The sequence below is a fragment of the Geotrypetes seraphini genome, chromosome 14 (assembly GCF_902459505.1).
Source record: "Geotrypetes seraphini chromosome 14, aGeoSer1.1, whole genome shotgun sequence".
NCBI classification, from domain to species: domain Eukaryota; kingdom Metazoa; phylum Chordata; class Amphibia; order Gymnophiona; family Dermophiidae; genus Geotrypetes; species Geotrypetes seraphini.
Window position 1 is genome coordinate 20,514,834 of NC_047097.1, and position 26,045 is coordinate 20,540,878.

Sequence of the window (26,045 nt, forward strand, 5' to 3'; positions counted from 1 at the left end):
GGTGACTGTGGTCCTGAATAGGGAGGGGTCTATTTTACCTCTGGAGAGTATCTGTTTGTTTAAATTAAAGCTAGAAGTTTTTCCCATGTAAAGATTAATAGTGAAAGAGAGCAGGTAGTACCGGTAGTCTGACCAAGGGACTGACAAACCATGTAACTGTGGAGATTATTTGCTGGGGGTTGGTTGCAATGAAGTCTAGTGGATGTCCTGTATCGTGTGTGGGATTGGGTGGGTATAAGGTAAGTTAACATTCATGTATGAATTTCTTGATGTCAGAAGACATTGGACTGACTGTGGATTCTAGAAGTAAGTTTATGTCTCCAAGAACGAGTACTCTTGAGAATTGGCAGGCGAGGCTAGAGATGATTGCTTGTAGTTTCTGGTTGACTCGTGCCCATGATCCTGGTGGTCTATAAATAAGTAGCAATCCTATGGAGTTGGATGTCTGTGTCATCAGTAGGATGAATGCCATGTATTCTAGGTCTGGACAGAAGAGTCCAGGAGAGTGATGTGGAAGAAGTTCTTGTAGATCATAGTGAGACATGAAGTAGGCCGCTGTCTAGGCCTACCTCGAAATGGAGACTCCACACACTATATACTGGTTTCAATAGGTATACATTTATTAACAAATCAGTAACAGCTTACAATTTCAAATCATTCAGCATATAATGGAACAGATGTGATCCTCAGGCCTGAGGGTCCTCTGATGTCTGTTTACCTTACTTCTGCTTATAGGCCTGATTTTATACATTTTTTGGTGGTCAATACCATGTTAGCCTAAATCACATGATACATCTTTATTGGTTGTTTTTCTTATATGTCAATACATAAGTAGATTCATTTATTGGCTTATCTATTTGTGTCATCTTATACGTCTGTTCAGTTTGCCGTAAGGCCTAACCCTTTCCTGCAAATGCCCTTTTCCCTTTACCATATATGCAATTCCGAGTCCAAAATTCCTTCTCTGCTGTGGTAACACATGATATATCTTGCTAAATAATGTTCTTGAGTACTCTGTTTTTCTGACCATGAGCTGTGTTCCTCTTTGCATAATATCCGGCCAGGTGCCATGCATCGGAATTTAAGTCTTGTTTCTTACAAGTTTTTGCTTACCATAGCTAACTCAGAAACAGAATATTTCTCAATCACTATAGGCCATCTGGCAAGTGGGTTATGAAATATCTTTTACAGTTAATATACTGGTTTATTAGAGCACGAGGGAGGGGAGGGTTTTTTTCTCTTATGAGGTCTGGTTACTTCACCTTTATCCAAAGGACTTGTCCTGCTTCACCTGTATCACACCAGGTCTTCTTCTTCTTCGTCTCATCCTCTTTTCCCTCTCATCCCCTCTTCAAAGCCCCTTCAGGTGGCTTTGACATCCGGATATTCGGGCAAAAGATAGATTGTGTCAGTGATCATACAGCACAGGCATAGGGCCACGTACTTGAAATTGTATATGGTAAAAAGGACAAGTGCCCACCCATACTATACTAACCCGGAACAGAGCAGCATAACATGTCACAATAAAATTATTAATACAATGTGATAATATGCAATCAATAATTAGGATAATATGCAATGTAAAAGTCAGGTAGGCATGACTGCAGAGCTTACACAAGTGTGTTAGAAATATCAGAATAAAGTACTGACGCGGTGGCGACAGGTGGAGGCTTTTGAGAGGGGAAATCAGCTGTTGGTGTTTCATAGGGAGGTACATCAAAATCAGCCAAGTCAAGATTATCAAAAATGTTGTGTATGGGTCTCTATTTCGACATTTGGGATAGTTCGAGCAACTAGGCATCTGCAGGGGTTCATAATTTAATCTGATACGTTTTAATATATTCTCATTTTATGGCTTCATCCTGTTATGAGCATACTACATCCAAAAGGGATGGAGGGATAAATTAACAAGTTAGATTATTTCCATGCTCTTCCAAAATAGCTGGGATCAGTGCAGACTCGACTGGGTCCAGACGCCAGGGGTGAAAGTCCAGGTAACCTACATCAAATTTTACGTCATCATCCTTCAGCTGGGCTCATTACTTCTTCTTCACTGCACTTCTCTTCAGCTTAGCAGCAAGAAAGGGGATGGAAAGAATCTGACTGGAAGGGAAAATAACTAGGGAGCTATTGTGGGAGTCAAAACAGGATGAAAATGCATAAAGTCACAATCAAGAAAAAACATACAAATCTTGCAATAGGGCTGTTAGAAATAATTATCAACACATGAAAAAATATATATACTAATACTGCATGAGTCCATAAAAGAGTTAAAGTGCAAATTAATAAGTCCATAATTAAAGCTGTAGAAGTTCAAGGTCATAAAGGTCATCCTGTCTTTGGTAGCAACAGTCAGGAAGTCTTTTCTGGTAAGTCTAGGCGCTTTCTCTGGTAGCACGATCCTTCCTTTGGGGCTCATCCGTCATCAGGGTTTCATACGGCTGAAAATTTTTCATCGATGATATTTCAAATAGCATTAGTCCATAATTATGTAAATAAGTCATTAATTAATTAAAAGGGTGTAAACACGGATTCTCATCTAGCATACAGCTTCCTCAGATATGGCAATTGTCTTTGTGAAGTGATCCACAATTAATAAGGCAGAAATATCTGTACTGTATATATCATCTAACTTGTTTCCAACAATACCTGAGCAATATTACTAACAGGATAGGTACAGCGTTAAAAGATGACATACAAAAGAAAACAAAAACTCATCTGCTTTAATTCAAATAGACTAAGGTCTAATATATGTAATGGCTGAATTATATTTGTCAGCCTAAGGGAATTATAGTTACAATGGCATATGATGTTCAAAGGACAGGAGTAATATGCTAAACATAAATATGAATTAGCAAAGAGTCAAACCCAAGCAAAAGGATGGCTAAGCTATAGCCTTAGACATATTAACACATAGGTTGTATTGAAACATACTAAAATAAAGATGATAAACCCTAAAAATTAAAATAATAGGATTTATGGGAGAAATGTCCTTCCCATGGGATTCTATCGAATCATGGGTTCAATTTTGTTTGACTCACTAATATTGACTTTCACTAATATTCAATCAGCAAAAAGACCTAAACTACAATATTTTTGAATTCCAATCAATAGGACTGGACATTTCCTTCAGCAACTTATTAGAAAAGTTCTTAAGCAACAGTTAGAACCATTTTTTTAAATAAAGCCAAACGCTGATTGTATTGTATTAAACCAGAAAGTATTCCTGCGTGTATCAGAGAATATATAAGAAAAAGAGGAAGTAACATTTCTTTTACAAGTTCCAAGAAAAGGCAGAGAGAGAAAGACTGCTAGAAGTTTTTCAAAACTGTTATGATAAGTAAAGGAACAATAGTTTTCTTTTATATTGCTAATTATATTGAGTACTCATAAATAGAAATCTAGCAAAGTCATAGTTGTTTAGCTCATAATATATTTCATTAAGGGAAAAAAACCAAACAGAACAATACACATTGCTTAAAGCTAGACAAATAATTTTTCTAACAAGAAGTGAACAACTTTTAATGGGTTAACATTATAGAATATGTTTCTCTGTTGGGACACTCAAAAACTTGGCTTGGGGTTTAAGAAATAAAAAGCAGAAGTTATTCTCACTTCGGTATGTTAGCACAACATTAATTAATATTACCATTTGGGATAGGAGTGGATCATAAGAACCCTATGCAATATGTTCCAGTTATTGTAGAGACATGAATAATAAATAAATAAATAAATCTTCTTTCTTTATATTGATAATTATAGAGAGCGCTCATAAATGGAAATCCACTCGTATTTCCAAAAACACTGAAGTTGACATATGTCATAATACAACAAATAATAACTCATGTAACGGACCGACATTAATTGCTAGCAAGTATTAAGGTAGCGCCCCTCTTGTATAAATTTTTATTTATTTATTTTTTTAATTTAGAGTACTCATAGAAATCATTCGGTGTTCTCTTCAAATGCACTGTAGTTTTCCCTAACTGTAGAAACCAAATGATCGTTAATGGGAAAAAGTGAGTTGATGGGAAATGCCCATAATAAAAATCCAAGACCTAGAAAGACAAAGGGTACGTTTATTTTTACATTGCCAGTTATCATACTTAATGCCTGTCAGTTATTTGGTTAGACATAATCACTTGTCACGAACCCTTCCTATCTACGTACACAAATCCTTCCTATAAACTTCAATAATCTGCTTATATATTCCCTTCATTGCCAATCTAACATAACACTTTCTATTGAAAAACAATGATCCAAATCTTTCCTGTAATTTCGTTCTTCTCTTTCTCAAAAACAATCCTTTATAATCCAGCAAACTTATATGAAATAAATAATTGTTTTAATGAAAGCTTATGGTAACATTGAAACACAGTTAAAATATATACTTCCCCTTTCAGTCTCATTCAATCTCATCCCCCTCACTCCCCGTTTTTTTTTTTTATTTTCTGGTTCGTGACCACAAAAGAACAGGAAACAAGAACCACGAGAGCAATGCTTTCGCTTTCCCATAAAGTGCCATATATTACACAGGCCAGTACACAAGCGACAGCTAAAATGTAAAGCAAACAGCATAAACGGAAGAACAAAGGAAGCCATCAGACAGCATGACAAGCTGAAAATATTACAGTAAAACGCAGACTCAGAGCTGTACTAAGGCTAGAAGACCCTCTCTTGTCAGTAGCAAAAAAATGAACCCATAAAAGCAGAACTAATAAGCCAAAACCCATACAAAATAGTGACCACACATGATAATACCACTTACACTAATAAAATCCAGGAAGACAACATATCAAGCGTAAATAAAGAAAGCTTGGCAAGGCAAGATGGTATGTCAGGGAAAGCAACGTCATAAGCAAGCAGTATGGTGACATCATAAGGGGCTAGGTAACACAAAGCACAATGCAGAGAAGAGGTGTATACTTTCGGCTCAACAATGGTAGGAAATATGGGGGCAGAAAGAGGAACAGAATTGTCTAAGCAACGGCTTATCAGAAGATCGATGAAAAACCAACGGCAGATGGAATCAAGAGGGAACAGACAAGAGAAAGAAAAACTAGGGCTAGAGGCACAAGACAAAAATCATGGCTAGCACTGGCAGCCAGAGAAGAATAAAACAGGGGGATTACTAATGTCAGCAAGAGTAGCGGGAGAAATCAGACATAATGGGCATGCCTGTTTAAGATGTGGTTTCCCGAGACAGGAACACTGCAGTTTTCCCTGACTCTAGGAAACAAAATAGTCATTAGTAAGAAGAAAGAAACGTAGGTGGCAATATTAAAATCCTGGACCTATAAAGACAAAAAGGGTTTTTGTTTTTTTTTTTTCCTTGCATTATCACCTTGTCTATTAATTGGACATATATGTATTTCTTGTGCAAATACAGTTTCTGCCTTCTTCGTGCATTATCTTTCGCTGATCTCCAGTAATCTGTTTATAGTGTATGCGAAATCCGTCTGTGATCAAAAAACAAAAATAATTTCACCTTTATTCACCCCCCCTCTTCACAGCTGTTGAAATGGAGCTCAACAGTTGTGAAATAACCTAAGAGATAGCAAATGGTGTGGTTAGTTTGGCAAGCCCCCACAGTCCACCTCTCTGGGCAGCCCACCCCTCTGGGTGGTCAATAACATACAAATCTACAGGGAGAGATTGTGATGGTAACAGGAACGGAGGAGCTTGTTTGTAGGTCAGACTAATAATGTATGTGTAAGAGGGGTTTATAGCCATGGGGCGCTTCCCCTCTGGATTCCCTTTAGAGGCTTATTAGACTACAGGAATAGATAAGAAATTAGGATGTGGAGCAGATCACCAGTGAGACGCTGACACAGAAAGTTAGTGTATGAGTCAGTGTCTGGTTGTGATCACAGACGAACAACGATGTGTGTCCCTGAACCCCTGTAGGTCATGTGCAATGACCCGGGGAAAGATACCAGGACTCTCATGGAGAAGAGAGGCTGAGAAAGATAGATTTGAAGACATATATTTCATAGGCGTTCAGTAGAGATTACTGGCATAAAGACCGCCCTCAAAAATATGCCTGAACACCAAGTATGCACCAGCCGGTACTAGGAGGAAAATGTAGGAAGAACGAGATAAAAGAAGTCAGGCATCAGTTCCCCAACACTTATGATAATGAAGGTTCACAAAGATGCATGCTGACAGAAGATGGATATATATAGATAACAGTAATAGGTCAGATTTAGAGATTATTTACCACAGAGATATATATAGAGGACTGATTTCACATGGCACCAACGATGCGGATGCAGAGAAACATCAAAATGTAAGACAGTGGATTCATAGAAGCATCAAAATGCAATATCACTATACAATGTAATATTACAAAATGGTTAACCTGTGGACAGAAAAATGGAAGGCCAGGCGTTATCCGAGCAGAGGAAAGAATTCAACCAGCAATTGAATCAGTGTCTGTACCAAGGAAAGTTTGGAGAAGAAGTAAACATAAGATTTACACAGAGATAAAGTAACAACGGCCGTAAATATTGCTCCACTATATATGCTATCTTAGCTTCGTGTCCCACTAATCATTACATTATGCTGGTTACTCTAACACCAGTCCCTTATGCTATGTTTGCTACCCCAGCGCCAGTCCCTATATTACGCTGGCTACTCTAATGCCAGTCCTTACACTACGCTGGCTACTCTAACGCCAGTCCTTATACTACTCTGCGTTACCCCCAAGTTCTTGTTTTATTTTTTTCCTAACTGTAGCGTGAAGGACCAATAGGACAATTGAGGATGGGAACCCGGTCCCGGGCAAGGCAATGCAGAAAAACCGCTCCAGGGTCCGGGACCATCCAAATTTGACACCAGTGAGTCCTACATAAAAACAAAAAGGAAAAAAAAATTAGTGCTGAAAAAGAAAATAGTGTACGAGGCAGAACATATTCAATTGCTGGTGTAAAAAGGAAATGAAGGAGAAGTGTGGCATAAAAAGGGGAACAAGATAAAGCAGGCAACACAGCAACTCTGTAAAATAAGGAAGTTCAGTTGAAAACAATGCATAAGTACAGAAATAAAACCCAGAATCAAACTTTTGGCCAAAAGTAATGGAGAGGCAATCTGACAAGCAGATTTTATGCCTGCAATCCAGTGAGGTTGTTTAAGGCTCGTGTCCTACACAGTCGTGGGACACCATTGAAGTAGGCCGCTGTCTAGGCCTACCTCGAAATGGAGACTCCACACACTATATACTGGTTTCAATAGGTATACATTTATTAACAAATCAGTAACAGCTTACAATTTCAAATCATTCAGCATATAATGGAACAGATGTGATCCTCAGGCCTGAGGGTCCTCTGATGTCTGTTTACCTTACTTCTGCTTATAGGCCTGATTTTATACATTTTTTGGTGGTCAATACCACGTTAGCCTAAATCACATGATACATCTTTATTGGTTGTTTTTCTTATACGTCAATACATAAGTAGATTCATTTATTGGCTTATCTATTTGTGTCATCTTATACGTCTGTTCAGTTTGCCATAAGGCCTAACCCTTTCCTGCAAATGCCCTTTTTCCTTTACCATATATGCAATTCCGAGTCCAAAATTCCTTCTCTGCTGTGGTAACACATGATATATCTTGCTAAATAATGTTCTTGAGTACTCTGTTTTTCTGACCATGAGCTGTGTTCCTCTTTGCATAATATCCGGCCAGGTGCCATGCATCGGAATTTAAGTCTTGTTTCTTACAAGTTTTTGCTTACCATAGCTAACTCAGAAACAGAATATTTCTCAATCACTATAGGCCAGCTGGCAAGTGGGTTATGAAATATCTTTTACAGTTAATATACTGGTTTATTAGAGCACGAGGGAGGGGAGGGGGTTTTTCTCTTGTGAGGTCTGGTTACTTCACCTTTATCCAAAGGACTTGTCCTGCTTCACCTGTATCACACCAGGTCTTCTTCTTCGTCTCATCCTCTTTTCCCTCTCAGACACCCTTCTCTTTTGGCTTGTCTTGACATGTATAGAACATTGTATCCTATAGGACAGTGGTGGAAGAGTTCTGGACTGTCCTTTTCCTTTAGCTAAGATTTGGTGAAGAATACTATGTTACCATTGTTGTCAGATATCAGTTCATTTATAATTTGTAGTTTATTGGCTATGGACCTAGCATTGAGATAGATACAAGGTACAGTGTTGGTGGTGCTGGGTTTTTGTAGATTTTTTTGTTGAAATATGGAGGAGACTGACATGGTTTTCTTGTATTATGATTAAAGAATGACACGGGGACTGTTTACCGCGGTAAACCATGGTCACCGCAGTAAATCTGCAGAAATGGAGACATTTGCAACTGGTTTACCGCAAGAATGGGGACAAAACCTTTCACTGCCCCGCGAGAACGGGGACAAGACCTTTTACCACCCCGTGGTAGTGGTGAAAAATCTTGCTCCCGTGGTAAAAAAAATTACGCCCATGTCAGACTCGGCATCTCCTCTTGCGCCTATTTTACCTTCAGGAGCCAGCCATGCCACGATGAAGACAGAAGGAACCCAAAACCAAAGCCTGAGACCAATGTGATTTAAAGAATAAAATTACCAGACAACAAAAGGTAGAAAAAAATTAATTTATTTTATATTTTGTGATTAGAATATTTCAGATTTCAAGTTTCAAGTTTTATTGAGTTTAATATATCGACCATCAACATGTATCTAGCTGGTTTACAATGCTAAAAAAAAAAAAAAAAAGTAAAAAATAAAATATTATATATATATGGGGAGGGGTGAACATTAAAAGACAATAGACAAAGACTTACATGAATTTGAGGGTATTAAGATGAAGGAAAGTTCAATAAAATTAGAGTTTAAAAAAAAGGAAGAGAGGGGAAGAATATGACATGAGGGATATGGTTGCTTCGTAAAAGCGGTTGAGATGATTTTGCTGGATTTGAGGAAGGAAGTATTTGAAATATATATCCTGCTAGAGCTGGTATTAAACTTAACTGGGGACCGCAAAGCCCAAGCTGTACTTCTTTAGCTTCCAGCTGGCTTAGGGCTCTCTCTCTCTCTGACCAGGGAGCAGTTGCCCTAGTTGCACTCCCGTAACATTATTCCTGCCATATGTGACTGAAGTATTCTGTTAGCTTGATTTTTCTGTATAAAATTCTGTAGTAATTTGATTTGTTCAATTTTCACAACAGTGGAGGGGATATTTGTAAAAGGGAGGGGAGACAGGGGTTTTGTTGATCCTTGCTCTGTATTATTTGTGTTTATAAAAATGACAATTATACAGAATATTGTCTCTTTTTATACCTTAATAAAATAAGTTCAGTATAAAATCATAACTATTTGAGGCTTGTGCGGATGGGATCCGACAGTTTGCAAGGTGGGGACAGGGACCGAGCTCACAGGGATGGGGATTGAGCTCACGGGGACAGGGCAGGGATGGGGACCGAGCTTGCGGGGATGGGGCAGGGATGGGGACGAGCTCACGGAGACGAGGCGAGAACGGTGATAAATTTTTTCCCTGTGTCATTCTCTAATTATGATTTCTGGATTTCTGTTTGTTTTTTGCAATAATGTTTAGGGTAGGTGTACGATGGGGTTCAGAGAGCAGATCATCAGTTAGCAATCACTTCATCGGCAGAAAAAACCTCCTATAGCTGCCAATGAAGTGATTGCCCTTTCTGGTCTGAGGAAGGTTTTCTTCTGATACTTTTTCCTCCCATATGAACTTTTGATTTTTCTAGCCTACTTCAATTGTGCAAGTCTTTATGTATATGGTGCATTAGATGGTGGAGGCTTAAAGGCTAGGTGGTACAGTTTTGGGAAACCCACTATTTATCCTTCTCCATTGAGAATATTGACCATTTAAACCTACTCTCTGTTTTCTATCTTTCAATCAGTTCTCAATCCATAAAAGGACATTATCTCCTATCCCATGACTTTCTAATTTCCTCAGAAATCTTAGTCAAATGCCTTTTGAAAATATAAATACACAATATCAGCTGGCTCACCTTTATCCACATGTTCATTCACCCCTTCAAAGAAATGCAGTAGATTGGTGAGGCAAGATTTCCCTTGACTAAATCCATGTTGGCTTTCTCTCATTAATCCATGTTTACGTATACATTCTGTCATTTTGTTCTTTTATAGATTACGTAGGATTCGATCTATCTCAAAATTTTTATGTCCAAAATCGTTAAATATCCTTATTCACTCTTTAGTGATTTCTAAGTTAGACTACTGTAATGCTCTCTTTAAGGGCATATCACTAAACGAACTTAAACGCCTTCAAATTATTCAAAACGTTTCCATTAAACTCATCACTAAATCTAGAAAATTTGATCATGTCACACCCCTTTTAAAAAATGTGCATTGGCTTCCAGTTATCCATCGGATAACATATAAACTTTGTTTGCTTATCTTTAAGTCTCTTTTCTATAAGACTCCAGCATTCCTATACAAACTATTAATACCATATCACCCAAGCAGAACCTTAAGATCTAATGAGCAAAATTTATTGACCATTCCATCACTTAAGATTATTAATACCAGAAGGCAGTTTATCTTCTCGGTAACTGCTCTTCCAATTTACTTACGAAAGGAGCAGGATTTAGGAAAATTTAAAAGTAATCTAAAAACATTTCTTTTTAATGATGCTTTTAATATTTAATTCAATAATTTTAAGGTCAGTGATTTTAACATTTTATGTTTTATCGTTATTTGTTTCCCTATTGTACTTTTCCTTTGTTTTGCTCTCCTTTAATCAATTGTATTTCAAAACCCTATCTTACCTTGTGTAATGAGAATAATGTATTAGACATTTACCCGATGTTATTATTTAAAGTTTGTATTGTTTGTCTCTCACTGAATATATTTTAAATTGTTCATCGCTTAGAATTTGATTAAGCGATTAATCAAGAGAAATAATAAACTTGAAACTTTATAATAGTCTCTACCATTTTGCACCCCCCCCCCCCCCCCAAATTCAGTGCTATTTAACTGTCCAAGAATGGCTCCTGGCTAGTTAAATAGAGCTTAGCTGGCTAAGCACTAATATTCAGCATGAGATAGCTGGTTATCTCCACTGGATATTAGCGCTAACTTACTACTACTACTAATCATTTTTATAACACTGAAAGGCGAACTCCACACTGTGCATTTATTATTCAATAGACGGTCCCTGCTAAGAAGAGCTTACAATCTAATTTGGACAGATAGATACAGGATGTCTCAGGGTTGGGGAATTACTGGGTATAGGTATCTGACAGTGAGTTAAGAGTTGAAAGCAGCTTTTAATAAATGGGCTTTTATCTTGGATTTGAATGGCGCTAGAGACGGAGCATAATATATTGACTCTGGCAGCCTGTTCCAGGCATACAGTGCAACAAGAAAGAAGGGATGGAGTCTGGAGTTGGAGGTGGAGGTAATGGGTACAGGTAACAGACTATGTTGCGCATCTTAGCCAGTTAAGCACAAATATTCAGCACTAAACGGCTAAGTGTAGCGGTGAAAATAGGTCGCCTAACTAGCAGTCCGGTCTTTGGCCATTAAGCGCTTAGCTGGTTAATGCTGAATATTATTTTAACCAGCTAAGTTGTCATGGCCAAAAGTGAAACTGGATATTCAATGCCAGTCGCTGGGGACAGCCCGGCATTGAATACCTGGGATCGGTGCCGATTGCGGGACTTAGGCACGCTGCATCCCACAATCTGAATATCGACCCCTTCATGAATAGCGTGAAACTCTTTCAGAACAGTGTGAACGTTTTCTAAATGAACATGTACTTTTAACAACATTGCTCCTGTAACAAAAAATAAAATAAAAATCCCCTCCAAAATTAAAATTCCTATAAATGACACAGAAATGACATAAATCATAAATTTTCAGTTTGCACGTCCCTGATAACTAGAACAGCTGACACCATGCTGCCTTCAGGATCTCTCACATACACACATAGCCTAAAGCAGCTAGAACAGACCGAAGGTCCATCAAGCACAGCATCCTGTTTCCACCTGGCAAGGTCCCAAGGAGAAAAACAGATTTAGAACATAAGTGCCTCTGCTGGGTCAGACCAGAGGTCCATTGTGCCCAGCAGTCTGCTCGCGCGGCAGCCCATCAGGTCTAGGACCTGCGTAGTAGTCTTCTGTATGTACCCCTCTATCCCTTCAATCCTTTTTTCTTATCTTATCTATATCCTTCTAACTGTACCTAGAAATAAGCAGTGGATTTTCTCACGTTCATCTTAATAATGGCTTATGGGCTTTTCTTTCAGGAAATATCCAAACCTTTTTTTAAAACCCTGCTAAGCTAACTGCATTCACCACATTCTCTCGCAATGAATTCCAGAGTTTAATTACACCATCACTCTCCTCTATGAACTCCCTCACATTTCTCTAGAGCGACTCTTTCTCCACCACCCATCCCTGTAGCAAATCATCCAGTTCCCAAACCTTCTATTTTTGTGCCATGCTTTTAGTACGCAATCCTCTTCACCTCCCTCGATTTACAACCCACCCCAAGCATTCTCCCCTCTTTACCTCACTCCCTTTTAGTGTTATCTCCTCTCCCTCCTCATGAATAAAAAAGCCCTTCAGTTCAAAGGCGTTGAAGACCATGGCAGAGTAAGGAAGTGAAAATCAACTGTTGGGAAGGCAGGTGGTCAGCAGGTTTAATGGTTGCAGACAACTGGCTTTCCTTGATAAACCACGGCTGGTTGTCAATACTCATAGCTAAGCAACTGATAATACTGTTCATTTAAACAGGTGCAACCAGTGGTAAAAAAAAATCAATTTACAATCTTTTTTTCAGGTCTTCTGCTGCATTCCATGTAATGAAGCATGGCCATTACAATTCCAGATTTGGCAGTAAACTAGGATTAGAATGTGTTGGAATGAATGAAAATGGGCTCATTTTTAACAACAATACATCTATTTGGACAGTGGTTCGGCCTTTCTTCATCAAAGGTAAAACATTTTCTCTGCTGCATTGTATTCTAACCCATATTTTTGATATACATTGCAGTGAAAGTTACTAATCACTGCAGATGATTCTGCAAAGTCCACAGAATAAGTGTGTATGTCGTGTTTATTAATATGAGCAATTATAAAATTATTTTCATTAAACGCATATGGAGTATTAAGTTATTAGCAAAATAAATTGCATGTTTACTTTAAATTAAGTTCATTTGACTGTTTTTATTTCAACAAGAGGAACATTCTTGTATGAATATTAACCTAAAATGTTAACACAAAATGTGTAAACTGACAGCATTCTCTGCTTCTTGGTGTCTGTGAAATTTCAGCTTTGTCGGGGCCAATCATTACACTAGCAACGGAAATCTGTGCCAAAGCAACAATAGCAAATCTGGAGCGATTGGATCAGGTGACCAATGAGGTTGGAAATGTGAACGCATTGATGCTAATGAGGCTGATCATGATGGAAACTTCCAACAGGCTCTTTCTGAGGATGCCCATGGATGGTAAACAGCTGGATCTCCATCTAAAGATCATTCAAAACTAGGATGTTTAATGTTTGTCTGTGTGCTAACCATTAATGACCCAGGCCAGAGTAGCTCTATATAAATAATAATAATAACTTTATTTTTATATACCCCAATACCACAAATAGTTCAGAGTGGTTTACAGAGGAAGAGACTGTATACAGACAGCGATAGTACAAAAAACTTTCAAAATTACATTAGCATGTTAAGATTAATTGAGTTTATCTGGGAATGTTTTAGGAATGCATCAAGGCAGAAGTGGAGTCAGAGAAATTTGTCAAAGAGATAAGTTTTGATTGACTTTCTGGCAAACATACATTTGGGCTCCCCTACCCACTATGAACACACATTTTTATTCCTTTTCTCTCGCCTAACCCCATAGTTTCAAATTTATTTAAAATTTACTATCCTGCTCAACAGATAAACCATCTGAGCAGCTCACAGTCTAAAAAATACAGTAGAGTTGACAGACTGGGCAAAAAGGGGAGAGAAGGTAACTTCATTATTAGATAGGATAGCAGGTAGGAGAACACCATTTTGTTAGAAACACCAGAGAGGCCAGGAGCAATGGGCCACCCCACTGGACCGCCCCTCCCCCTCCCCAGACATTACAGGTAAACCCCAAGGAGGTTCGGGGGTTTGGGGAAGCATTGTCGGGTCTGCTGGGGGGAGAGGAGGGAATTCAGCCTGCAGCCTGGGAGCACTGGCCGCGGCTTTGCTCAGCTCAATGCTCCCAGATGGTCTTTTATCATTTATCAGCCCTAATGTGACTTGCAGTACATTGCATTAGGCAATTAGCATAGTAATAAGATGCAAAACATGTATTTGCATGTTTTGCATCTCATTACTGAGTAACACATAGTGACTTAAATATCACTGTGCTATTTTTGGCCCTGCAGCATTAGGGCTGTTTAAGTCACGGTAAGGGTCATTTACCGCGACTTAAGGCCTTAATGAATTCCCCCCCCCCCTTAGGGCTCCTTTTACTAAGGTGCGCTAGCGATTTTAGCGTGCGCGCTAAATGCTAACGCCTCTGTAGAGCTTGCGTTAGTATTTTTCGTTTAGCACGTGGTTAGCAGACGCTAATCTTTAGCGTGCGCTAAAAATGCTAGTGCACCTTAGTAAAAGGAGCCCTTAGTGTTTTGAAAATGGACGTTCTGCCGCCCTGATTTTTGTGTGTACTAAGCTTTAATAAATGGGCCCCTTAGTGCCTAACCTTATTTAGTTCTGTTATCCCAACAGTAATTATTTTTTCTTGCTTATTCAACTTTTATTTTCAGAATATAAAATGGTACATAAAATCCAGAAGTACTTTGATGCCTGGCAGACACTCTTATTGAAGCCTGACATCTACTTTAAGATTTCCTGGTTATATAAGAAGTATCAGAAGGAAGCGTAAGTATCAGTTATGCAAAATCTAAAATAGAAAAACAATGAATGAAACACCAAGAGTAAAATGAAATAGCTTCGAAAGCAGAGCAATAGAGGGGTTCCATAATTCGTTCCCTCTTTAATTTGGAATGTTGGGATTTTAGTTTGTCAGGACTAGCTTACCACACACACTAACTACGGTAAATCAGTTCCTTAGGCCTTGTTTACAGAATGACATGGGGACAAATTTTTCTCTGTCCCCACAGGAACTCAATTTTCCCACCCCATTCGCGCAAGTTTTGTCACACCCCATTCCTGTAAGCTCTTCCATAACTGCACAAGCCTCAAACCCTTATGATTTTAAAGTGTTTGAGGCTTTATTTTTCTATACCGCCATAGTCAGACGACTTCTAGACGGTTCAACATCGAAAGAAGGCTGGACATTCAGCGAATTACAAATGCATGAGGGGAAAGTTACAGAAGAAAGGGTAGTAGTGGAGGGAAATGTAAGAGGGGTTGAAAGTAGAGAGCTGCACGGGAAAGGGGTTGATGGGAATCCGCCAGCTCAGCCAGTGCAGAGCCCTCCTCTCAAGCACAGGCTCTGCACTTTCACCCTCTTCCCGGCGCCTTGGAACCTGCATTTATCACTTCCCTCTCTCCTCTCACTTTTCCGGCCCTCTCTTTCTCCTCTCACCTCCCCTGCAGTGCTCCAAACTTGCTGTGGGTTGCTGGCAACAATTGTAAACAATCCACTGTCCCTAAATGGCTCTGGATCATTGAAAACCAGGTATGTTGGGGACATTCTGTGGCTGGAGTGAGCATTTGGCTAGTAAAGAACTGATATTCAAGACTTAACTTGCCAAAGTCAATGGGACTGTGCTTAAAACTCAATCCTTCCTTTATGCCATTCACCACAGGCTGTTAAATACTGAATATCCCACTTAATCTAGAGTTTAGCTGACTGTAAACCCATAGAGACACTGGATCTAGACAGGGGGGGGGGAGAGAGGAGAAAGACAGAAAAGGACCTTGAGGAGGGGCTGGAATGCAGACTTGAACCAAAAGGGAGGGAGAAGACAGAGCATGTCCAAAAAGTCTCCCTCTTTCTTCCTTTCCCCATATACATCATCTCTTTCCCTCTCATGCCACACACCTATGTCCAACAATTCTCCGTTCCTTTTCCCTCCCCTACCGGCAGCATTTCTTTCTTTCCCTTCCCACTATGCCACTTCATTTCCTCCTTTCTTACCCCCCCCCCCCCGCATTTTTCTTTCCCAACCCTCTCCCAGTATGTGCAGTGTGTCTTCCCAACCCCCTGAGCATCTGTCCTCCCTGCCTTCCCAACTCTCTACCCCCTGCATCCAGCCTCTCCATGTCATGCTCTGCACCCAGCCCTCTTCCTTCCCTCCCCTATCAGGCTCTGCACCTAGCCTCCCTTTCCTCCACCCTCTGTCAGGTACTGCTTTGGGACTCCTGCTCGGCACTGAGCGGCTTCTTGACCGGCTCCCCCGCCTCTCGCCACTTTTCTCCTCCCCAGCATCTCGCAGCACACCTCAAACCTCAGGAGGCACACTAGCGTGCCACAGCACACAGTGTGTGATAGGCTGATCTAGGCCAATATACTGCTTCCAACAATGTTCAATCCAGGTCACAAATACCTGGCACAGAAATCCAAATAGTAGCAAACATTCCATGCTACCAATCCCAGTTCAGGCAGTGGCTTCTCCCATGTCTGTCTCAATAGCAGGCTATGGCCTTTTCCTCCATGAAATTATCCAAACCTTTTTTAAACCCAGCTACGTTGACCATTGTTTCCACATCCTCTGACAATGAGTTCTAGAGCTTAACTATTCTTTGACTAAAACAAATATTTCCTCCTATTTGTTTTAAAGGTATTCCCTTGTAACTTCATCAAGTGACCATAGCCCCACGCATACGAAATGGATTATTATCAGGAAAAAACTGCTCACTCTTTCAGAAAGAGTGTGCCCTTTTACCACATGGGTTTTAATGATGTGCAATGGCATGGGACGACAGCCCTTCCCTGGTATTAAGTTGGTCGAATAAAAAGATCACCTACAACTTTTTGATTATAATAAGGGCAGAGTGTCTGCTGAAAGCTTGTTCTCAGTGGTGATGTTCTACAAAAACAAATACTGGACTAGGGACAGAAGGGGATCAGGTTCATAAAGGAAACAAGTTCATGAGGATTCTGGGTCAGTGACAAAACATTCCAGCTTAGTGAGTGACTTGACTTGGCAAAAAAAATCACCGTTGGTTCTTCTGTTTTCCTGTTATGAGTTCATTTTCTGAAATCTGTCTATGAATTTCCTCTCTGGTTCAGTCCTGGCAATGCTTCTGTGCTCTAGCATTTCATGCAGCATATATTATTTCATTGCAGTCAAAACTTGAGAGAAGAGATAGAAAATCTTGTAGAGAAAAAACGACAAATGCTTCACAGCGCTGAAACACTGGATAAGAACATGGACTTTGCATCACAATTAATTTTTGCCCAGGTATTGTAGTGATCTAAAATCTGAGAGGAAAGGATGGAGGGAAGGAGTCATGGGGGTGGGGGTTGGGTTTTTTTCTTCCAGTTTACAAGCTCAGAGGGAAGGAAGGGAGGGATTTGGCTGTGTGGGACATATTTTTCAGTGGAAGAGTATGATTTTTAGCACTAATCAGTTAGTTTTAGCTAGCGATGGATATATATATATTTTTTTTTTTTTTTGCCTAGGGCAGTGGTTCCCAACCCTGTCCTGGAAGACCACCAGGCCAATCAGGTTTTCAAGATAGCCCTAATGAATATACATGGAGCAGATTTGCATGCCTGCCTGCCACTTCCATTATATGCAAATCTCTCTCATGCAAATTCATTAGGGCTAGCCTAAAAACCCGATTGGCCTGGTGGTCCTCCAGGAAAGGGTTGGGAACCACTGGCCTAGGGAAAAGAATAGTTGACTAAAAGCCTATGGCCCTTACTTTAGAAGTCCTATTTGTGTTTTAGACATTTGAATCTTGCATAAAACAGCTTATCTAAAATAAATGTCTGACACCTGATTTTAAGAAGCCAGGATTGAAATGTCTACATCACCAGAATGTGCAGATGGCAAGGGGGTATCATTTGATCAGAATTAGGACATAACCACAGGATTCCCCATGTCAGAAGGAGAGTGTATATTTATGTCCTCAAGGTTGTTATCAAGATTTATACATTCTTCAAGAGGCGTCTAAGTTGGGTCATCATGCTGAACTATATGCGCCTGCAGTGCTGGTACCCTTTGCACCTTCCTGAAATGATCACCCCAGGCATACCAGCCCCCCCATCCCCCTCTATGCATGGATGAATACATATTGCAGCAACCCTCTGATCTGAGACTTCTCCATGCATAGCTCAGCATATACTTCAGATACCACCCTCTGATAAGATCATTTCCTCATATGTCCAAAAAGCATAGCGAGTTCATCTCAGTCATGTACATTTTGTTTATCAAAATTAATTTTGTAATTCTTGTGCTTTAAACTGAAATATTCAAAAATAGCAAAACTTACCTTATTTCAGCATGCTCCTATAATAAAGAAGTGAGCATCTTAAAAACTATATTTACCTATCACTTAATTAAACTCACAAAAATCCCCAACACTGTTACCTTAAGCTCTGAGATGTTCTCCTCGGCTCCTTCATAAGAACTGAATGCCTGAGTTTCAAGTTCTTTTATAGGGGATGTATCACATGATGTGTGCCAGCCAATCAGAGCTGCAGCCCACTCCACCAGCTGATTGAATGAAATTAGATTGCAGACATCCATTCGGTTTCTAAATTCAATCCTGCAGGCTGAGCAGTTTAGCTGAAAGATTCTTTATACAGATATCTTTATTCATTGTTTTTTAAAGCTCAAAAGATGTTCAATTACACCACCCTCTCTCCCCAGCTGAATAACTAAACTAAACTAAACTAAACCTTGGGTTTATATACCGCACCATCTCCACGAATGAGGAGCTCGGCACGGTTTACAGGAAAACTTACATCCAAAATTCTCCATTTCAAATCATCGATAATATTGGGGGCTTTTTTTCCATCCAATGCATTAGCAATGGAGCCTTTGTGATTGACTGACTAATTTGTGATTTGTGCTCAGTTAATACATATGATGGATAAGGTGGAAGAAGGAAAGCACCCTCCTTATTGGTCAGCATACCTTTCTTCATAGCACTCTCCACCAAACACTACAGTACACTTCTCCCCCGTTCAGCTGCACATGAATGCACTGGAAAGGGATGGCTCTGCTCTCCATTCTCTCCTCCAGGCCGGCGGTGGGAGCCCTCCAATCCATACTCTGCACTACAGTAATCCGTGGCCGGCTCCATTCACTGTCCGCTCCGATTTTACACACAGGACAAAGAAAAGGTGGGAGACACGCACACACGCCTCCGGCAAGGATCGGGAGGCACTGACAGTGACCTGGAGCACCGAAACCCTGTGACTGACAAGACAACGCAGCAATGGGCGGCCCGCACCTACCAAAATCCAGCCAATCATCTCGCAGTATACAGAGGGGTAATTGTGTCCTCTGAGGGGTAATTGTTTCACTCTACCCTTCTCGCTCCCCCCCCCCACACACACACACACTCCCTTCTGAAAAAATAACAAACACATACAACATGAAATTCTCAGCACAAGGAAGAAAGAAGGCAGAGCATCGAAGCAGTGATCTTCAGAGTGATGTAATTTTGGGGGGTGGAGTCAGCTGACGAAAAATTGCGAATAAGTGAGACCGTGGACATGGAAACCCGCAAATACGGAGGGAGAAGTGTAAATCATTCCCTCAAGGTTTCCCTCAAGGAGTTTATAAGCTGTGGCATCTGTTAACTGCCGCTGGCCTTCCATTACATAAGCTTCAGTTTATTGTACAACCACTGCACCCTCTTTGCTCACAAAACCATCAATTGATTGTCTATATTCAATCAAAACTGACATCTGTGCAGCAGTCAAAATTCTTCTTGCATTTAAATGTGAGTTGTGCAGCTTCTCAAGTGCTCAGATCTTGTAACGCCAAATGTCAATAAGTCAACAGTACTGGATCCATATTATCTGTTGGACACCAACGCAATTGGGACGTTTAATAGATATGTCAACCAGGGGAACATGAGTGGTGTGGAACAACTGATTCTACAGCTTCCCGGAAAAAAATGGGAAAACACCAACCTTGTTTTAAAAGGGTCATAAGAAACAGGGACAAAGCTCAATCCTAATTCCAAAACTTGAATCTGACTCACTGACAACGCAACATCTGAAATATTGATAACAGATTAAATCATAAGAACATAAGCAGTGCCTCCGCCGGGTCAGACCATAGATCCATCCTGCCCAGCAGTCCGCTTCCGCGGCGGCCTGTCTGAATCTCCAGAAGGGGTCCCCTTGCCACCTTGGTTTCCCATTTAAGTCCTAGCTTCCCATCGAAGTCCTAACCCTCCGGTCTTGCACATGCACGACCTGGTTGGGTTTCTATACTTATTACCTGGTTAGCTTTCTATACCTGTGATACATCCCAGCACCTCTCTCAGTATCCCACGATCCCTTTATCCCTCAGGAATCCGCCCAATCCCTGTTTGAATCCTTGTACCGTACTCTGCCTGATCACTTCCTCCGGTAGCGCATTCCAAATGTCCACGACCCTTTGGTTGAAAAAAAACTTCCTTGCATTTGTTTTGAACCTATCTCCCTTCAGTTTCTCTGAATGCCCCCTCGTACCTGTTGTCCTCTTCAGTCTGAAGAATCTGTCCCTATCCACCCTCTCCATGCCCCTCATGATCTTGAAGGTCTCTATCATATCTCCCCTGAGCCTCCTTTTTTCCAGAGAGAAGAGCCCCAGCCTATCCAACCTCTCGGCGTATGGGCAGTGTTCCAGCCCTCTTACCAGTTTGGTTGCTCTCCTTTGGACTCTCTCAAGTACCGCCATGTCCTTTTTGAGGTACGGCGACCAATATTGAACGCAGTATTCCAGATGTGGACGCACCATCGCTCGATACAATGGCATGATGACTTCCCGCGTCCTGATTGTTATGCCCCTCTTTATGATGCCCAGCATCCTGTTGGCTTTTTTCGAGGCTGCTGCGCACTGTGCAGATGGCTTCAGTGATGCATCCACCAGCACACCCAAGTCCCTCTCAAGACCGCTGTCTCCCAACAATGCCCCCCCCAATTTGTAGTTAAACAACGGATTCTTTTTCCCTATATGCATGACCTTACATTTTTCCACGTTAAAGCGCATTTGCCATTTGTTTGCCCAGTCTTCCAGCTTGTCCAGGTCCCTTTGCAGGTCCTCACACTCCTCCCTGGACCTAACTTTGCCGCACAGTTTGGTATCGTCTGCAAATTTTATAACCTCGCACTTTGCCTCCTTTTCTAGGTCATTGATGAATATGTTGAAGAGTAACGGCCCCAGCACCGATCCCTGTGGCACACCGCTCGTGACTCCCCACCAGTCAGAATATTGGCCCTTTACTCCGACCCTCTGCAGTCTACCCGACAACCAGTGCTTGATCCATCTGTGCACATCCCCTCCCACCTCGGGCAATTCCTTTGTTCGGTCATCGGCGATCTTGCGTCACCCTTGCTCTGGTAAATGGTGGTTTGCATTGTTGTTGTTGCTCTTGAAACCCCGCTTTCCAATTACCCTACCTACAAAATCTACCATGACCACTGTTTGTTGGTGACTACTACAACATCCTCCACACTCTGACCCGATTCCTCCAATGAACCTTCAAAAGGTTTTCTATTGGCATCCGCTGATCGTTATTTTTTCATCCAGGGGTATATTGCGTTCATCTGATAATCATGCTCATCCCACTTGAACTTTTTGATCTTGCCCTGCTTCAGCAAAAACTGGGGAAAACTTCACGTTCTGTAAAGACATGAATTTGAACACCAGAACATCTAATTTATGTATAACCACAGACTTTTTGATGCAATTATTTTATTTGGTAATCAATACAAATTATTTCCTTTTTTGTGGGAAAATATACCTTCAAACTCAAGGGGTGTAACCATCTGTAGCCATCTGTAGCCATGTTATATGTGGCTCGATTTGAAGAAAAATTTGTCTATGGTTCAGAGTAGTTTCAATATGTCAAAATTTGGAAGAAATTCCTGGATGATATCTTTTTTGTTTGGTCTGGAACACAGAATGAATTGATTTATCTACAGTGGATAAACGTGTATGACGATCATTTGCAATTTACGGCTCAACATCATTTGACTTCCATTGTTCATGTTCCAAGTGTTCAAAAATGGAAATGCTTTAAATACTTCATTATATCACAAACCGGTGGATAGAAATGCATTTTTGCAGTTTGGAAGTTTTCATCCTTTTTCTCTCAAATCCTGCATACCAGTGGGTCAGTTTTTACATCTTTGTTAGATTTATTCATCCTTGGAGGATTTTAAAGTTTTGTCTAAGGATCTGGAGTCCTGATTTTTGGACTGTTGTTACCCTCCAAAAATCATTCATTAGGCATATAACCGAGCAAAATATACTCAGTGGGAACTATTGTTACAATATAAGAACAGACCACAAGGAGAGATGTTGAGAGATGTATTCCTCATTCACAATATAATTCAAAGATAATATCTATATGTATGAAATATTGGGAAATTATATACTTTCATGTTTTAAGGATCGACCAATTTTTTTTTCTTTTTTCAGACATAAGAACATAGGGGAGATCTTGGTTTACAGAAGAATGGATTATCAGCTAGAGCGAATACCATTTGTAATTCTGCTTATGTTATATACTATGGGGCTCATAATTGAAAGAGAAAAACATCCCAAAACCGGCCTAAGTCGGCACTTGGATGAACATTTCTCAAAAACGTCCAAGTGCCGATACTAAAAACGGTTTTTGGACGTGTTTCTAAACGACCTAGGCCTTCATAGTGCTGCTGAACGACCAAAGTTAAACGGGGCGTTTTGGGAGGAGTGTCGAGGGCGGGAGTTGGGCGGGACGTGGGCCGGCTTAGACTTAGTCATACAGCATGTATAACCGAAAGTTATACAGCCCACGATCGACGGAACTTGGACGTTGTGACTTAGACCATGAAAAAGCTTTCAACATGGTGTTTTGGGCCCATCTCTTTGGGGTGCTGGAGTGTTTTGGATTTTGAGGTGACTTCCTTGCCTGGGTGCACGCCCTGTACTCTCATCCTATGTCACAATTGCTAGTGAACGGCGGAATCTCTGCTCCATTTCCTTTAGGTAGGGGCACTCGCCAGGGGTGTCCTCTCTCCCCCCTTCTTTTTCTCAAGAAAAGCAAACAAAATGTTGGGTATCATTAAGAAGGGTATCACGACCAGGACAAAGGAGGTCATCCTGCCACTGTATCGTGCAATGGTGCGACCGCATCTGGAGTACTGTGTCCAATATTGGTCGCCGTACCTCAAAAAGGACATGGCGGTACTTGAGGGAGTCCAGAGAAGAGCAACTAAACTGATAAGAGGTATGGAAAACCTCTCATATACTGACAGACTGAAAAAGCTGGGGCTGTTCTCCCTGGAAAAGCGGAGACTTAGAGGAGACATGATAGAAACCTTCAAGATCCTGAAGGGTATAGAAAAAGTAGACAGGGACAGATTTTTCAGATTACGGGGAACCACAAGTACAAGGGGGCACTCGGAAAAATTAAAAGGAGACAGGTTTAAAACAAATGCCAGAAAGTTCTTTTTCACCCAGAGGGTGGTGGACACATGGAACGCGCTCCCGGAGGCTGTGATAGGCCGGAGCACGTTACAAGGCTTCAAAGAAGGTTTGGATAGGTTCCTAGAGGATAAAGGAATTGAAGGGTACAGATAAGAGTAGCGGTAGGTTATAGGGATAGTCTGGGACCATTGCTCAGGCAATGGGCCTGATGGGCCGCCGCGGGAGCGGACCGCTGGGCGAGATGGACCTCTGGTCTGCCTCAGCGGAGGCAACTTCTTATGTTCTTATGTTCTTATGTACTTCTCTTAGCCTTAGAGCCCTTGGTGATTCGTATACGTGGTGATCCTGAGTTGGAGGGCATGCGGGTGGGCTCTCAAGAGTTTCGCATCAGCATGTTTGCCAACGACATTCTGCTCTATGTCCAGCGTGCTGACCGCAACGTTCCTCATCTTATGTCCCTTATTCGGTTATATGGGACTTTCTCTGGTCTTCGTATTAACTTCGACAAGATGGAGGCTCTGATTCTGTGTTCCCCTACCAAGGCTCCCTGTGTGTGCACCTTGGCATGAGCCTGGCACCACGAAAACTTAAATACTTAGGTATTACATTATACACTGACCCTGGTAAGGTGTATGCCGCCAACATTACTGCCATTATTGGGAAAATTAAAACTCTCTGTCACAAATGGCGCTCGTTGCCTCTCTCCCTCCTGGGCCGAGTTGCCCTAGTTAAGATGGTTCTGTTTCCGAAACTATTGTATCCTTTGCAGACTATCCCAGTGTGGCTAACGCGTGCTGATGAGATGCTTTATAGGTCGGTCATTTGGACCTTTATTTTGGGGGGGAGAGCCGCTCGTATCAGCTTTTTGAAACTGTCTCAGAGTAGGGAGGGGGTGGCCTCGGTCTCCCAGATATTCGCGCTTATAATGCTGCAGCACTGCTTCGTTGGATATATGAACAGCTGATGTCCACCCAGCGTTACTCTCCCCCAGCTCTCTTTGCTGACTGCTGTAGTCGGAACTCCCGGGGAGCTGGGGCGGCTTTCTTTCCCTTTTTGTTGCCCTTTCGGAAGGCCTGGAGGTGGTGGCGTCTGTGGCAGGGCCAAGTGCCCACTGCCTCTCCCTTCTTATCCCTCATTCATAATCCTTATTTTGCTCCTGGATTGCATGGCCTTACAGGGTTGAGGGGTTGGGCGAAGAGGGATGCCACCTTGGTTGCCATCCTTGCCGTGGGTGGGGGCCTCTTTCCCTCCTTACCACAATTGAGAGAAGCTTGGGATTTATCTCCTGCCCATTCATACACCTATATCCAAATTTGCCACTACTATCAATCGGTGCTTAGAGTTCATGGGGACCGCTGGAACTTGGGTAAATTGGACAAGATTTTTCTATCTACACCTGCTTCTTCCAACCGAACTTTCACATGGTATAATGCAGGCGGGGTGAGTCTGGGGGAGCCTTGCTTGTTACCACTGGCCCGGGAATGGTCCACTGACTTGAGGTTGGAGGTCACTATCCATGATCTCCATCTGTTTTTTTTCATTCCCTTTATCTGCATATTAAAGCCGCTTACCTTCAGGAAACCCAATTTAAACTACTACACCGGACCTACCTTACCAGGTCTCGGGGGCATGTTATGGGCCTCTGGGATACGAACCTCTGTCTTAATTGTAAGCTGCATCGTGGTACTTTTCTGCACTCTTTTTTTGATTGTACCAAATTGCAATTCTGGACACCCGTACGTGCCTGCTTACAAACTCTGTTTTATTGTGTTTTGCCCTGGACTACTCCAGCTCTATTGTTGGGAGATGTCCAGGAGTGGACCTGGACTGGCTTGGATCCACCCTCTTTGAAATTTGCTTTACATGCTATCTTGCTAGGGAAAAAACTTGTTTTACAGCACTGGGTCTCGGAGGATGCCCCCACCTATGCAATGTGGCTTGCCCTGTTGAAGCAGCAGGCCCGTTATGAACTGGACTCCTAATCCTCCCACCCACAGGACTCTTGAAAAGCGTATTGTGGATTGTGGACTGTGGAAATGCAAGAAAGGAAAAAGCTGCAAACTCAAGTGTATGTACACAAACGCAAGGAGCCTTACAAATAAGATGGGTGAATTAGAAGCCATAGCACAGAAAGATAACGTTGACATCATAGGCATCACGGAAACATGGTGAACTGAGGAAAACGTCTGGGACACTGTGCTACTGAGATACAAACTATACCGCAGAGACAGAGTGGTTCAAAAAGGTGGGGGCGTTGCCATATACAGTGGTACCTTGGATTACGAGCATAATCCTTTCCAGGAGCATGCTCGTAATCCAAAATGCTCGTTTATCAAAGCGAGTTTCCCCATAGGAAATAATGGAAACTCGCTTTGATACGTTCCCACCCTCCCACCGAGGCCAGCAGCGCTGCTCCCCCCGAAGGCCCCGCGATCCGGCACACCCCCCCCCCCCCCGCTGCCATCGGGCACCCCCCCTGCAATCCGGCACCCCACCGCCGCCATCG

The 26,045-nt window shown here is 41.5% G+C and overlaps 1 protein-coding gene across 2 annotated transcripts in view; it reads left to right on the forward strand.

Moving 5' to 3' along the window:
- The window catches only part of LOC117348369 (aromatase-like), a 103,829-nt gene that overhangs the window by 65,282 nt on the left and 12,502 nt on the right, over positions 1 to 26,045 (forward strand). For both annotated transcript variants that reach the window (XM_033920422.1, XM_033920421.1), the window contains 4 exons: positions 12,782 to 12,936; positions 13,275 to 13,451; positions 14,753 to 14,867; positions 17,245 to 17,359. In XM_033920422.1, the coding sequence (XP_033776313.1) occupies positions 12,782 to 12,936; positions 13,275 to 13,451; positions 14,753 to 14,867; positions 17,245 to 17,359 (562 nt within the window). The remainder of the gene's footprint in view (positions 1 to 12,781; positions 12,937 to 13,274; positions 13,452 to 14,752; positions 14,868 to 17,244; positions 17,360 to 26,045) is intronic.